Source organism: Rhinatrema bivittatum, chromosome 14 (assembly GCF_901001135.1).
Source record: "Rhinatrema bivittatum chromosome 14, aRhiBiv1.1, whole genome shotgun sequence".
NCBI lineage: Eukaryota > Metazoa > Chordata > Amphibia > Gymnophiona > Rhinatrematidae > Rhinatrema > Rhinatrema bivittatum.
The window spans coordinates 77,959,251-77,974,690 of record NC_042628.1 but is presented as its reverse complement, the minus strand read 5'-3'; the positions used below and the strand labels follow the sequence as shown (position 1 = coordinate 77,974,690).

The 15,440-nt window shown below is 45.5% G+C and overlaps 1 protein-coding gene across 1 annotated transcript in view; it reads right to left on the bottom strand.

Moving 5' to 3' along the window:
• The window catches only part of LOC115075931 (IgGFc-binding protein-like), a 145,246-nt gene that overhangs the window by 100,443 nt on the left and 29,363 nt on the right, over positions 1-15,440 (bottom strand). The window contains exons 9-11 of the mRNA XM_029576899.1: positions 13,204-13,786; positions 8,488-8,687; positions 5,344-5,485 (exon numbers count right to left, since the gene is read on the bottom strand). Coding sequence (XP_029432759.1) covers positions 5,344-5,485; positions 8,488-8,687; positions 13,204-13,786 — 925 coding nt within the window. The remainder of the gene's footprint in view (positions 1-5,343; positions 5,486-8,487; positions 8,688-13,203; positions 13,787-15,440) is intronic.

Genomic DNA, 15,440 nt, shown 5'->3' with positions numbered 1-15,440 from the left:
ATGGCGCCGATAGCTTTTGCCCTTACTATGTCACAGGGGTTACCGGTGCCATTGGTCAGCTCCTGTCACATGGTAGGAGCAATGGACAGCCGGCGCAATCTTGCCTCGTAGGGACATAAGGCCTGGACAGACAGGAACAGCATTCAAGGACAGAGGTCAAGCCCTCGTAGGGACATAAGGACTGGATGGACAGGCACAGCATTCGAGGACAGAGGTCAAGCCCACATAGGGACATAAGGCCTGGATGGACAGGCAAAGCATTCGAGGACAGAGGTCAAGCCCACATAGGGACATAAGGCCTGGGCGGACAGGCACAGCTTTCGAGGACAGAGGTCAAACCCTTGTAGGGACATAAGGCCCAGATGGACAGGAACAGCATTCGAGGGTAGAGGTCAAGCCCACGTAGGGACATAAGGCTTAGACGGACAGGCACAGCATTCAAGGACAGAGGTCAAACCTTTGTAGAGACATAAGGCCTGGGCGGACAGGCAGGTACAGCATTCGAGGACAGAGGTCAAGCCCTTGTAGGGACTTAAGGCCTGGATGAACAGGCACAGCATTCGAGGACACAGGTCAAGCCCTCGTAGGGACATAAGGCCTGGATGGACAGGCAGGCACAGCATTCGAGGACAGAGGTCAAGCACACGTAGGGAATAAGGCCTAGACGGACAGGCACAGCATTCTAGGATAGAGGTCAAGCCCACATAGGGACATAAGGCCTGGACAGACAGGCATAGCATTCGATGATTTCCTTTGTACAGGTATGTTGTGGTTTGACCTGTCACTTCTTCCTGAACTGGTTCACTGCCAAAAGAAAATGGCATCTTTTTCATTTCTGAAAGATAATTCAACAGAGGATACTTTTAGAGCAATAGAGACTGCCATTTGTGAAGCAAGAACTCAGCTGGAGATTATTTTTGAATACCCAGTGGACAGCTTGGGTGGGCTGAGAGTCACTCATGCCAGCTGCTTTCTCTCTAGCTCATAGCTCAAAAGATGAATCTTTATGGGCAGCATGCCTTTGGAATTCTGAAGTGGAGGAGGTACAAGGTATTAGCTGTTGCTGACACAGTGCTGCTCCTACTTGGGCTAGCACAACTCTCTGAAGTGCCCGCTGTTTCCTCCTCTGCTTCACGCCTAATCTGTCTCTGCCTATGGCGCTCCACTAACCTCTGCAGCATCATAAAGGTGGAATTCCACCGGGTGGCAATGTCTTGAATGAGACGCTTGTGAGGCATGTCCAGATCAGTCTACGTTTGTCGGAGAACCTGCCCTGCCTTCACACTTCTGTGGAAGTGTGCTGCTATGTTCCTGCACTTCTGAATGAAGCTATGCAGGTATTCATTCTCTTGGTCATTGGACTCCAAGCCCAGAGCTGACTTCACTACCAGGTGCAGAGTGTGTGCAAAACATCAGATGTTCTTAAAGCGCCCATTGGTTATTGCCTTAACCATGTTTGACCATTGTCTGTGACAAAGAACCCTGCCTGAGGATTCCTTTCTCACTGGTGTAGTTGCCAGCCCTCCAGCATCTGTCTGATGCATGCTAGAATAGTGGCTGCAGTATGGGCCTGGTCCGTCAGGTGGGTGTGCAGTAAAGCCCACCTCCACCCTGATACTTGTTCAGTAATAGAGCTGCTGCCTGCCCCTGCCTCAGCCAAGTCCCACCAGTGTGCTGTCAGGGAGAGGTAAATGTGTGCAGCATTCCTGGCAGTCCAGATATCGCAGGTGAAATACACACTCCCCTCTGCCTTAGCTAGTAGCGCTTGGATGCGACTGTGACACTGCTTGTACAGGCTGGGAATGACCTTTCTGCTAAATGTGGTTCTGGAGGGGACTTTGTAATTTGGAACTACGACCTTCAGAAAATGCTTGAAACCCACATTCTCCACTATCTGCAAGGGCTGGTCATCAAGGGCAATCATTTCCCCAATGCTCCTGGTTACAACTTTTGAGGCTGCCTGCCTCCTACCCTGGGACAGCATTACAGCACTCCACCCCATTTCCTCCATGGTGGGTTGTCACTTCTGCCACATGGCAGGGGGTTGCGGGCCTGCCACCTGACTGCTAGAAGGGGCTGTGGGCATGGGAGTGACTCTGCTCCTTTTCAACCACTTTACGCTGCTTGGAAGAGGTCCCCTGACTGGTACTGCGACCATCCCCAGATGGCAGTACTTGGGTATTGCCTCTTCATATGATGTGTCATGCCAAAATTAGATAGATGTCCCATTTGCTTGCTTCTGCTAATAGCCCTGCCACAGTAATTACACTGAGCAAAATACGGGTCCTCTGTCACTTGAAAGTGGCTCCAGATCGCAGATGTCTTTCATGATCCTTCCTTCTGTATAGCCTTGGGGGTGGATGCTGGCACTGGAGCTGAGGTAGTGGGTGCACCCTGAGAAGCAATGCCAGGGGCCTCACTCAAACTCTGTGCCTGCGCTGACTGCTCTTCCTCCTCCTCATCATCATCAGTTTCATCTCTCCCCTGCTGCACTGAAGTGGAGGCTAAGACAGGACTAACTAATCCTCCTAAAACTTCGTCAGCTATTACTTCTTCCATTTCTGATGAGAATCCCACACAAGATGATTCTTCATCGGAATCAGAAGCAAACAGTGCCTGCGCTACATTGTCAATGTTAAGTCAAGACTGCTGTCCCACTGCTGCTTTTGAGTGTTGCCATTTTGTCTTGCATGAATCAGCCTCCCCTTCCCTCACCTCCTAAACTACAGGGTCAGAAACAGGTGGTGGCGATGCATCATGTTTAGATTTCATTTTTTTCTGGATGGAACTGCCTGCCCCTTCAAAGAGTTTAGATTGCAACAGGTCCCTTTTTAACTTTAATGGGGGACTGACACTAGTGCCTTTTGAAGTGCCTCCTCTGCCAGTCCCAATCCACCACATCTAGCTTTCCCTGACATTATGGATTTAATGTCACTGCCTAGTGCCTAGTGGCTGCCCACAGGCACAGTGCCTTGATATGCACTAATGTAATGTGTGTGCACACACCGAGCTTGTAACTACATAAGAGGCCCACTGGGGATTTGGCTTCAAACACCCACTGTCCCAATATACTTGAGTCTGCAAAACTACCCAAAACTATCCAGTGCCCACTGGCACTGAGTTCAATTAAAAAAATGCAGTTAGCAAAAAAGCTGGAATTGGCACAGCAGGAAAATCTATGAAACATATTTTTCAATGGAAATTCTAGCAAACTAGCTAGCAGCTTCTCTCCATGGCACAGAGAGACCGTCTCAGATCAACTAAAAAAAGTGCTTAAAAAAAAACAGGGCTAGCTGGCACTGCAGCCAAATGAAGAACAAATATCTTTTTCTATCTAAGTAACTAGCCTAGCTAGCAATTGAATACAGATTTGAGAACTCAGACTAGCTCTGAGTGCAGCCACCTTCCACAGAGGCAGACCACCTCCCAGCCTCCCCAGATCACCCCTGCAAAGAAAGTGCGTGGCACGCCACATGCTTAAGTATACATGGTGCTGGGTCATCGGGAAAAGCGTCACCGACCACGGAGTGAGAACGCATTTGGCTGCATTGCAAACATTCTTTTCGCTGATACATTTCATTCTGGTCTCCTTGCCAACCTGTCCGACCCACTCTGACAGGGCTTGAGGTCACTGATGACTCACAGGAAAGGGCTGGCATTTGGCTATGGATACACCCAAATGGCTTCTCCAATTTTGAATGGCCGCTAAGAAAAGCATGCGGCGCCAAACATATGGAACAGATAATATGTTATATTCATGGGGAATCGCGATACATTTTGCGACCCCATGAATACAACGAATATGGACATATATGTTGCGGATTGCCAATACGTTGCAAATGAATGCACACCCCCTACAGCAGATGCCAGTATGTGCATGCGCTCTATACTCCCCATCTGTACTTTTGCTTTGAGAATTGGTGCAAAGCCCAGGGATAAAAATTCCCCATAGTCTTTGCACCCAGAGTGACTCAGAGGGCAGATTGCCTCTCGCTGAACTGCTGCTGCTGCATCCTTCACAGACCTTTTCACAGAATCATAGGCCAACATGGCATTTCTGAATACTATACTTCAAACTTTCAAGAAAATGAACTTTAAAAATAGTGGTACAGAAAAAGAACACACTCCATTTCCCAATATAGAGCCCCCCCCCCCCCCCCCCCCCCCCCCCCCGTCTAGTTCCCAGCCGTTGGGTTTGAGTGTTGCAAAGGGACGTACCATTAGATACAGCGGCTCCCCCAGAGGACTGCTGGGATGGAGAGTTCCGGGGGGGGGGGGGCTCGCCTAGGGCAGAGTGTGGCAGTGTAGACAGGGTTTCTTTTAGAAGGAGTAGGATCTCCATGTTAGGTCCTTGCCTAGCAAAGGAAGGATGAGGTAATGCCCTGCCAGTTCCCTGTTTGTGGACTGGTGGGATTAGAGAATGACAGGGAGATTTTTCCCAGTTTTATTTTTAATTTTGCAGTCTTTGACCTGTTTCTTCCTGGCAGGCTGTATCCCTTGCCCAGGTGGTCAGGAAGGAGCTGGGTACCACGTCGCCTGTTCGAGGAGGGTTTATTTTTCCAATTTTGTGTTTTGCCCATATGAAAGGGAAGGAAGTATTTTTCCTGTCACCCTTCCTTACCCAGAGCTGGACGTTAAGAATTGTTTCCGGTAGAGGCCTTTCTTCCAGTAGGGTCTGCATCTATTCAAACGGAAGAGGAATTCAAGGGAGAGAAGAGACTTTCCACCCCTGGGACATAGGGCACTGACAGGCTGGAGAGATCAGAAGTACTTGTGGATCTCCGGTACTGAGCGGGAAAGGAACATCTACACCTAGGACCTTCCCACCAGCCCTGGGACATAGGGCACTGACAGGCTGGAGATGAGAAGTACTTGTGGATCTCCCCGACTGAGGGGGAAAGGGACATCTACACCTAGGACCTTCCCACCAGCCCTGGGACATTTAGAAAGCTCCAAGCTCTTGGCCTGAGGGACACATCAGCACTCTTATGTGATTGGAGAACCTGGATGTAACTGGACACTTTATTATTTACTCAGATTCTTCCACAATCAATCACAGTAAACTTTATTTTGAACACACATCCAATGAGTCCAGTCTCGTTTGTCAGTTTACCTGTACCAAAGAGCTGTAATAACACAGACAGAAGAGAATTAACCTATGCCCTAGGCCCTGAAGGTCAGCTTTCCCCCCAACAGAAAGAACCCAACCTTTGGGACCAGAAGATGGGGAAGATGACATTGGCTTTAGCCCCAAGATATGAATTCTTTTATGGCCCCTCAGGATCCACCTTATCTACTAAAAAGGGGTTACATGAACATTGACTTCAGCACTTCCTTGGTTACCTTTTCTGTAGCATCCTCTAACGCCGTTTCTTATTTCACATATGTTGTCACCATCACAGCTGCTGGGCTCACAGATCATGCCTTCAACAGGGCGGCACTCACACACCTCCCTACAGTCACTGGCCCATAACTTCTCAAGGAGCTGCGGTGTCAGAAAGAGAAATCATTTAATCTCTAAAGTCAGTCCTTAGCAATCAAAGTGACTCGTTAAATACTGCTGCAATCAACTGGTTTAGTAAAATGCAATAGCAAAATCTTTTTTTAAACAGCCGGTTATGGAACCTAATGTGTTGCATGAACAATATTAATCATTTATAGAATTCAAAATAATTGAATTACATTTTCTCTGTTAGCTGATACATGTTTAATTGAATAATTCTATTTTATAGCAAATATAATCTACTTGTTTTGGCTTGGTAGTTCTGTGTGCTCCACTGGACCCATAGCTTAACTGAGACAAACTTCTATGTTGGGTTACAATACCATGTGCCTTGACCTGCAACTAGCCAAGGTTGTAGTCACTATTTTACATCTTACTTACTGTGTCCCAGTCATCACAGTGATAGCCCTTGGCCGGAGGCCACGCAACAGATCTTTCTCCAGAACTCATACTTGTGGTTCCTAAATATGGCCAATAGTAATTACCAAAAATCAACAGCTGACACTGCACTCTCCTTGGAGGCTGTGAGCTTTGCCTTTGCATCATCTCAAGACCCAACCACCCCTGGAGAAGAATCAAAGTCCGGGAATCACAGTCATGTCCTCTGCTGTTACCAGGCTGGCCCTACATATATGTTTTATGTAATGTTTGGTGGAAAGGGGTGAAGGCCATGATCTTGCCCAGGCCCAAGCATTAGGCGCAAGTAGTGGGGGACATCACTTCCCCCTATTTTCAACCCTATGCCACCACCTCAATCTTTAATTCTCTCTCTCCTCCTCCTGCCCGGGGTAGGGAGGGGGCCTGAGGATCAAGAATGGAGCAGAGAAAGAACCTGTGCGAGGGAGAGAGAACCAAGGGAGGGAGGGCTGGGTAGGGGGAAGAGACAGAGAGAGGGCTTGGGAGTTGAAAGAAGAGGACAGAGGGACAAAAGCACTTGGGTTGAGGGTAAGAGCAGTTTGAAAGAGATCTAGAGAAGTAGCCTTCAAAGTTTTACCAGCCCAGTCTAAAGATATGAAATGTTCTAATATGTAAGAAATATTCTCTATCAATATAAAAAATAGTGACTCAATGTAATTACCGGTATCTAGAATATGTGCCAGGTAGGAAAATAGATACCAATCAAATTCTGCTTTTTCTAGAACTTAAATCCTCTCTGTGTCAGACATACATGCGGACCAGAATGCTTTGAATTGGATCCCTTCCCAAGATTTTTTATACTGATTAGTTAATTAATATTTATTTATTTATGTATTTATTGCACAGTCTTATATTCTGCACACTTCCAAAAGTATTTTTTATCCAGGGTGGTTTACAAAAATACATACATAATCAACAACTTCATATAAACATACAGTAAAAGAATTAAAATTACATAAAATAAAACAATTCATTAATATAACAATAAATGAGTAAACGTTTTATCCGTACCCCTCTTTAAATAATATGGCCTTCACCTGTCGCCTGCTTATTCCACAATAAAAAGGGCAGTTAACAGCCTTTGCCCTAGGCTGAGCATTTTTACTTCACTGCACTGTGGGCACAATTAATAAATGAGTATCCAGTGTTCTCAGTGATCGTATGGGTATGTTGCTTTGAAGACCTTGTTTCAGAAAATAAGTTTCCCTACCTTTGCTTGTATTTTTTCCCTGCTTCCCTCTCTTTTTGCTCATCCTCTGCTCTGGCTCTCTGCCCGGTTTTTTGTCTGTAGCTGATGTATCTTGCTTCTCCATTTCTGTTCCTCTTTTCTTCCTTTCCCCCGAGCTCCACTCTAGCCTCTCTCTCTCTCATCCTCCTTGCTCTATCACTTCCCCCTCTCTTCACCCCCTCTTCACCATCCTCATCTGAAGCCCTGCGTGAGGCGGGGCTCTGAACGTGCACTGGCTCGCAGGCCCCTGCCGACTTTCATTGCTAATGCTGTTGCCACTTGCAGATCCATCGCTGGGCCTGGGACCAGCCGTGAGGGGAGGGAAAGGCTGAGTGTGCATGAGACGGTGCAGGTTGCCTCAGCTTCTCTTTCCCCTCATCACGGAACCTACCTGAGAGAAAAATATTGCCCCTGTCATCAGCCTCGCCAGTTATTATCCACTATATGGCCACTGGTCCTGTCCCAGGGCATGTTAGGGAGGGATCAGATGCAGGAGGGGTTTGAGGGTTGCATCAATTGGAGAGGGGCTGGTTGTGAAGTGTGAGAGAGGGAGAATGACAGAAAACTGACTGGAGTAGGTACGAGAGGAGCTGGGGGATGAGAGGGGATCGGTTGGGGGAAAATGACAGAAGGGTTGTAGAGACGGTGATAAAGGGGGATAAGAGTGAGCAGGGAAGGGGATGACAGAAGATCAGTTGGGGTTATAAGGAGGAGTTGGGGTGAGAGGGGACCATCTGGCGGGATGCAGAAAGGGCTGCAGGATGTGAAGGAGAGAGGTTGGGCTGGGGAGGGTGTAAGGGGGGGCCATTAGAGGGGAGAGAGAGGGAGGAGGTTAAGAGAGAGGATCAGAAGGGGAGGGGGATTGAAGTGATTGTTTGGAAGGGGACTGGACCCCTGATAATTTGTCTTGCTTGCCTTTTGGGGTCATCTGAATTTTCAAATGCTAAAATGGAGTCATATTGGCTAAAGGTTTGGGAAGCCCTGGTGTAGAGATTAGCAGCCCATCACTGGCTCTCTCTTTACACCTCTGACAAGACTCTGAGTTGCTAATTAATAACTCCGCGCTCTTATCAGGTTATAGGAAGAGACTGTAAGGTTCCTGGCGAGAAAGAATAGAAAAGTTATGGAGGAATAAGAGAGTAGGGGTCTCTCATGGACTCCTCTCCCTAACTGCCCCCAAACTCATGTTTCTGAGAGCTGGCGATACTGCTACCCAATCCGGAAAGAAGCTTATTCAGGAGCTGGAGGGGCAGAGCCCCCTTACGGCCACCCACTGAAAAGCTGGAGCTTAGAGAAAGATCAGACCAGTTAGATAAAGGAAGAAAGGAGAGGTGAGCACCTTGTAAGTGCTTGCATTCTTGTAGCACCCGCACTCCTCCATAGGCACACACTTCTCTCCACTGAAGAGGAACCCATCGTTGCACTCACATCCCTCCGCACACGTCTCCGGGCAGTCCTGCAAGTCCCAGAGCGCAGCACAGCCGGTGGAGCAGGTGTCTGCACAGCTCCTGTAGCTGCTGTTCTCTGGGCATGGCGGAGCTGAGCGGGAGAAAGAGGGCAGCATCACCAGAGGAAAACAAACACAAGAAGCACTGCAGAGATGCGGCAGCGGCGTTTCTTTACCCAGACGCGCCTTGCCCCTAAAAGCTGAAACCCTATCACATTGGACGATTCATTTTCCCCTGTTGCCGCAATCAGTTCTAACCATTTGTAAAAGGCTTCCTAAAAAAATCCCATTGCTAAAAGAACCCCTAGGCAGTAAGATTTAATTCCGTGGCTTGCCCCACTCATTCCCACTCCCAAACTGTTTCTGACAGCTGCTTTTGGCTTCTGTAGACCAGTGCGTCCCAGCTGCGTGACGTTTAGCTGCACACACTGAAGCTGCGCATGAGACATGGAAGGACAGTAAGGCCCAACCAGTCTGCCCAGTTTCCTGCCTCTTACAATACCATGCACCCCACTTCATTCCATCTTTCCTTCTCTTCTTCATAACTAACTTACAATCCTCCGTGCTTATTTATTATTTCATCCCTATAGAGGCAATTTTCAGAACTATGTACATAGCTGGAATATCTGCGGGTAGTTCTCTCCACAGACTTTGTCCTTCAGATATAGGAAGGGGTTAAAGACTTTATATTCTGCTCAAACATTCAAGTACTAAGTGCTCAAGAAGTTTGATCATAGTTTTTACTTTATGTTATTAATACAGGGCTCCATTTTCACCCACTGTACAGCTCGGCTAGTTAGCAAGTCTTGTGGGGGTCAGGAGGGTCCCCTAAGGCTTGCCAAAAGCCCCTGGTGGTCCAGCAGGGGTCCGGGAGCAACCTCCTGCACTTGGACCGTCAGCTGCCAGTATTAAAAATGGCCCCTGTCACATGGTAGAAGCACAAGATGGCGCCGGCCATCCAGTGCTCCTACCATGTGACAGAATCCGGCCAATGGCACGGATACCCTGTCACATGGTAAGGGCAAAGGGCCATCGGCGCCATTTTGATTAGTGGCAGCCGACGGTCCGAGAGTGGGAGATCGCTCCCTGCGCCCCCACTGGACCACCAGGTAATTTTAAAACGGTTTTGGGGGGTTCGGGAGGGTGGGGGAAGCAAAGGGGTCATTTTTAAAGCGTCTGTGGGTTTTTTTTTTATCAGTCACACAAAATACCCACAAACACACAGTGTACTCCAATACACCACAAATGAGGGTCTATATGGGACTTGATCGTTATTTTGGGATAAGTATTCCTTTTCAATCATGCAGTATCTAATTGGGAATTTCCCTTATAATTTTCGTACGGTTTCTTTTAAAGAAAATTAGAAAAATTTAGCAAATTTGCAGTATTTAATAAAGCAAATTAGACCCCTATGGCAAACGAGAAGCTATTTTGAAATGTCTTACTCGTGAATAGAGGGTCTTACATTAGTATCTTTGCGATAGAGTGTTTTCTATTTGAAATAAGACCAATACATTGATTTCTTTGTTATTTGTTTTTTTTATCAGGCCATCGGCGCCATTTTTATTAGTGGCAGCCAAAATGTCGCCGATGGCCCAAGAGCAGGAGATCGGTCCCGGGGCTTCCACTGGACCACCAGGTACTCATAAAAAGTTTTGGGGGGTTCGGGAGGGTGGGGGAAGGTAAGGGTTTAGTTTTAAAGGGTTGGGGTGGGTTTAGGGGTTGTTTTGGTGTGCCGGTTTTCCTGCCCTCCCCCCAAATAACTCCTGTTAGTGGACACTAACCCATTAACGATTTTTCACGATAAATCGGAGGAATTTCTATTGTATCGCGCACTCTAACAATTTTTGATGATTTAAAAAATATCGGACGATTTTTTTAAATCGTCAAAAAACGATTCACATCCCTAGTGTGTGGTATGAATATGAGGTGGAGGGAGTTTCTGTGTGTAGGGGGTTGTGTATGTGAGAGGGGGAAGGTGCTTCTGTGTGTGTGTGTATGTGAGAGGGGGAGGGTGCTTCTGTGTGTGTGTGAGAGAGAGGGGGAGGGTGCTTCTGTGTGTGTGTGTGAGAGGGGGAGGGTGCTTCTGTGTGTGTGTGAGAGAGAGGGGGAGGGTGCTTCTGTGTGTGTGTGTGAGTGTGTGGTGTATATGTAAGACAGGAAGGGTGCTTCTCTGTGAGTGTGAGCATGCTTCTGTCTTTGTGTGTGTCTAAGAAAAGGAGATTGCTTCTGTCAGGGTGTATGTGGGTGGGAGAGAGGAGAAAGTTTGCGCATCCTCTCTCCCTTACTAATGTATGACAATCTTAGGATGACTGGAAATTGAATATTCCTAGGTATGGAGAGCACAAGATATTTTTACCCTTCTTATTTTTAATTATTGGATGTTATTTGATGAATCTTCCAAACACCAATAACATATTTCAAAACAGTAAATTAAAAACAAGTTTTTAATTATTGGAACTTTTATTTATTTGTCAGCTGTTTTGAAATATTTGTTCATTTTTTTACTATGTTTTTACTATTGTATTTTTTATTTTAGTTTTATTGTTTTATGTTTTATGAGGAATGGTAATGTTTTGTTTTCATATACAATGTCTGACTTGTTGCAGTTTCCAGCTCAGTTTTTGTCTGCACATTTATTTATATTTTTTGGTGACTAGAATAAAAAATTTTCAGGTATGGAGAGTGGTGATTTTTTTTTCTTGTTTTATTTGTTTCATGAGTCTGTTGTTTTGAAATATTTTATTGGTATTTGGGAAATATTTTAAACATTTCCCAATGAGTTTTATTTATTGGATGTTCTATTTAACAGCTGTTTTGAAATATTCATTCGTTTAGTATGGTTTACTAATATATTTTATATTTCTTGATTTTATTGTTCAATGTTTTATGTGGAATGGTTAATGTTTATCCATTGTTGCACTGCATACGGATCTGGCTTGTTGCAGTTTCCAATTCAGTTTTTGTCTGCACATTTCTGTTTATACGTTATGGTGTCTTTATTCTGTATTTGATGAGGGCCTGCATCAGACAGAGGTGAGTTTGATACCCCATGGGCTGGTTTTGAAAAAATCCCCTGCAATCCGCCCCTGCTAGCAGGATATATTCAGCAGTGTAGTCACGCCACTGAATATACCCGGCTATCTTAAATTTAGCCAGTTTTGTCTAACTGGCTAACTTTAGGACAGCCCTATGGCCCAACGAGAGTTAGCCACATAAGTTAACCAGCTAGCTCCGCTTCTCCTCGGAACTCCTGTTGCCCACCCAGCTAAATATAGCTGCATAAGCCATTTAGGGGGTCATTTATCAAACTGCAATAAGGCATTTTCGCATGCGTTAAGAGCTTATCGCATGCAAAAAGCCACGTTAATGCATGTGAAAGGCCCTTACTGCATGTGAAAACGTGTTTAATGCATGCGATAGCACCATATCATATGGTGTGATGCAAATTCAGAAAATAGGAGGAGTTAGGGGCGGAAAGTGGGCTGGGTTAGCCTGTCTGCGAAGAGCTATTGCACAGCTGTAATGCCGATTTTAACAACACCTCTTTGAATTGCATTAGGCTGTGCGAGTGCGGTAAGGTTTCATCCCAAAGGGTGCTGTCTCCTGTAAGGCCTATTTGAGGGGCCCAGGGCCTTGGAGAGAGGGAGAGAGAGAGAGAGACTGACTGGCCATAATGTCATTCCCATAGGTAGGTATTTGTATCCCTATGGTAGGCCCATCTAGTAACTCGAGGTGGGGTTTAGGTAAGAGTGTAGGGGGTTAGGGGCCACTTTGACATTCTACGTGACACCTATGAACAGAACAGTGGTCTCTTGTGAAGATTTGATGACCTTTGGAGTGAGGAAACTCACTCCAAGATGAGATTTTGGCAATGTTCTCTCCACCTAGCTTGATGGACTCTCTACCTGGGTAACATCAAGCTAGGTGGAGAGAACATTGCCCAAATCTCATCTTGGAGTGAGTTTCCTCACTCCAAAGGTCATCAAATCTTCACAAGAGACCACTGTTCTGTTCGTACGTGTCACGTAGAATGTCAAAGTGGCCTCTAACCTCCTACACTCTTACCTAAACCCCACCTCGAGTTACTAGGTGAGCCTGGTAATTCATAGAAACATTGAAACATCATGCTGCCTATTTAGTCTGCTCGTACATACCAACTACTCAGCTTTACTTCAGCTTCTGGTTCTTCTGGTATTTATTTATTTGTCTGCCTATTTATTTATTTATTTACTTTCTACGCTTATATACCGCATAACCAATGAAACACAATAAAAGCAGTTTCTACTAAAACATAGACATCATAAAGCATACAACTCGCAATAAAAGGCACAACCCCCTGCCTGCCAATCGCCCAACTCTCCCCTATACCACCCTTATTCCAGCGCTCTCATCCTCAACATCAGCCTCTACTATCTAAGTTCATTTAACCATCTTTCAAAATGTTTAACAATTTGTCTCATTTTACTTACTGGTGCTGGTAAAACGTTCCAAAGCCGTGAAACCAGTGAAGCAAAAGCACGTTTTAATCCAGACCTTAACACTACAGGAAAACCACATCTAATGTCACTGAACTCCACAAGCCTTAGCTCTGTTTCTCATACTTACGGCAGAAAGATTCACTTCTCCAGGATGTGATATTGATGCCAGCAGCCTGGCACAAGGTGACGTACATCTGGATGTTATTGCAATGTATTGGGCTCTTTCCATTATCCATGCAGAGATCATAGATGCAATCATGGAAAAACCCCTCAGGGTTGATGGTAGAGTGACAGTCTTTCAAGGGACCGTTGGCGTCTTTCAGAAGCCCACAGAACTCACTGCTTGTGAACTGTTCCTTCTGGTTTTCATCACATACAGGGCAGGGATTGCCAGGGTCACCACACCCATGATCACAAACCAGATTAGGTACAGAAACTGTCCATGCCATGCCAAAGGATCTCGGGTCAGGGGCTTGAGTTCCATCAAGAAGTCTGAAGTCATCGTTTACATCTTCATTGTAGTTTCCACACATCCCACACATTTTGTCCCTGTAGTTTCCAGGGATATTGACCATGACACTGCCTTGAAAGTTGTAAGTAATTTTCAAGCCAAAGTTAGTTTGAAATATGGCATTATAACCATGCAGGTAAACTCGAATGTGTCCATCATTTAAACTAAGTGGAAACTTGTAATAAATGCCTCCATTCCACTACAACAACAAAAAAAAAAGATCATTAAAGATGGAAATCTGAAACAGCATAAACCTATAAGGAGGTTCTTGTATCTGCATATGTAGTCATTCAGATACCATTTACAAAGTCTGCAAATGCTGATGTCCCAAAGCTGGCAGAGAAGGCAATCATTTCAATTCATAGAAGCTTTGATGGGTGGCATTACTGTTGACAAGTTTCAGTTTATGATATTTCAACCCCTTTTTGTGTCTCTTAATATGTGTTCAATATATAGTATCTGGTCGATTTTAAAAGCCTTATGTGTGCCAAAACCAGGAGACAGATGTGTGTCTCGGACCTGCATACACCGCACTAAAACCCAAGCGGGGTGATATATGTGTGTGCCTGAAGTCTGAAATCAATATTCTAGCTTAGGCCAAGCTGCAAAGGAGTCTGGGTAACAAACTCTGGCCATGAGGACCTCAGAGTGACCTTAGTTTTGATAGACTCTGGGAGACATCTGTACTGCATTTGGAGCTGTTCCAATATGATGGAGGGTCATGAGGTCACAAAGAGCACATGGACGAGGTTACATTCTCAGACTACCGTCTCAACTTGAGGAGCCCCAGCGAAATCAAAGAGTCCTGGAGATCCCCCTGAGCTTAAGAGAATGAAAGACTTACAGGACAAAGAACTAACAGAAGATTGACAGTAAACGGCAGACACATGGGTCTCAACTAGGCCTTATGGGAGGTGGGACAAGGCAACTTAGATTCAACTTATCTTGTTTTAACACAAGACACGTGGTACATGATACTCCCATTCATGGATTCCTATTGGGGATTATTGCATGTTTTTACCTATAAAAAGCCAACACTCACTTACATACGGAGAGACTCACAGGAATAGCTCTGGAAAAATGGAGCTGTTCCTCCGTGTCTTCCAGAGGTCCCCTAATTGTTCTTTATATGCAATAATAAACTTAAATTTGTTTCTGCTAAATTTGGTGTAGTACCTCTGTATTCATGGAGCAGCACAGTTACGCTGATTTTAATGGCTCTACAGGGGACACATATATCTCCCGGTATGCGCATAAAAGGGTTTTCACCAAAATGGAAGGTATGGGCAGGACATGGGTGGGCCAGAACTGCACCACGAAGTCTGCGCATAAGTATTTATAGCCACGAGCGCGTACCGGGGTCTCCTACCATGTAGCTTTACTTCTGCTATGGATGGCGTGCAAGACATGTAACAAAAGAAAATAGGCTTGTCAGCAGGGTTTTAAAGCTTGGGGCTAATAAGGTAAAAAAGTGGCAAGTTAGCTAGGGAGTTTAGGAAGTCCTGTCCTTTTACTGGGGCAAACTGGGAATGATCTGGGGAAACAGGTAATTGCATCGGTGCATGTATCATACTAACATTTCTCTCACTTATGTACTCGAGTTGCCATATGCGCGCGACAATATAAAATTGTGCGCACATGTATGCGCGTATAGCCGATTTTATAACACAAGAAGATCAGAAAGCCGTGTCCATGTGTGCATGCCAATAAATGCATACACATGTGCACCCATGCACAGGCCTTAAATTTTAACTCTATGTGCATATATCTTTCTATGTAATAAGCAGCATAGCAAACTGGTGATTTTAAGGGCATTTTTAACATACAGAAGCTCATATACTTGGAAAGATACC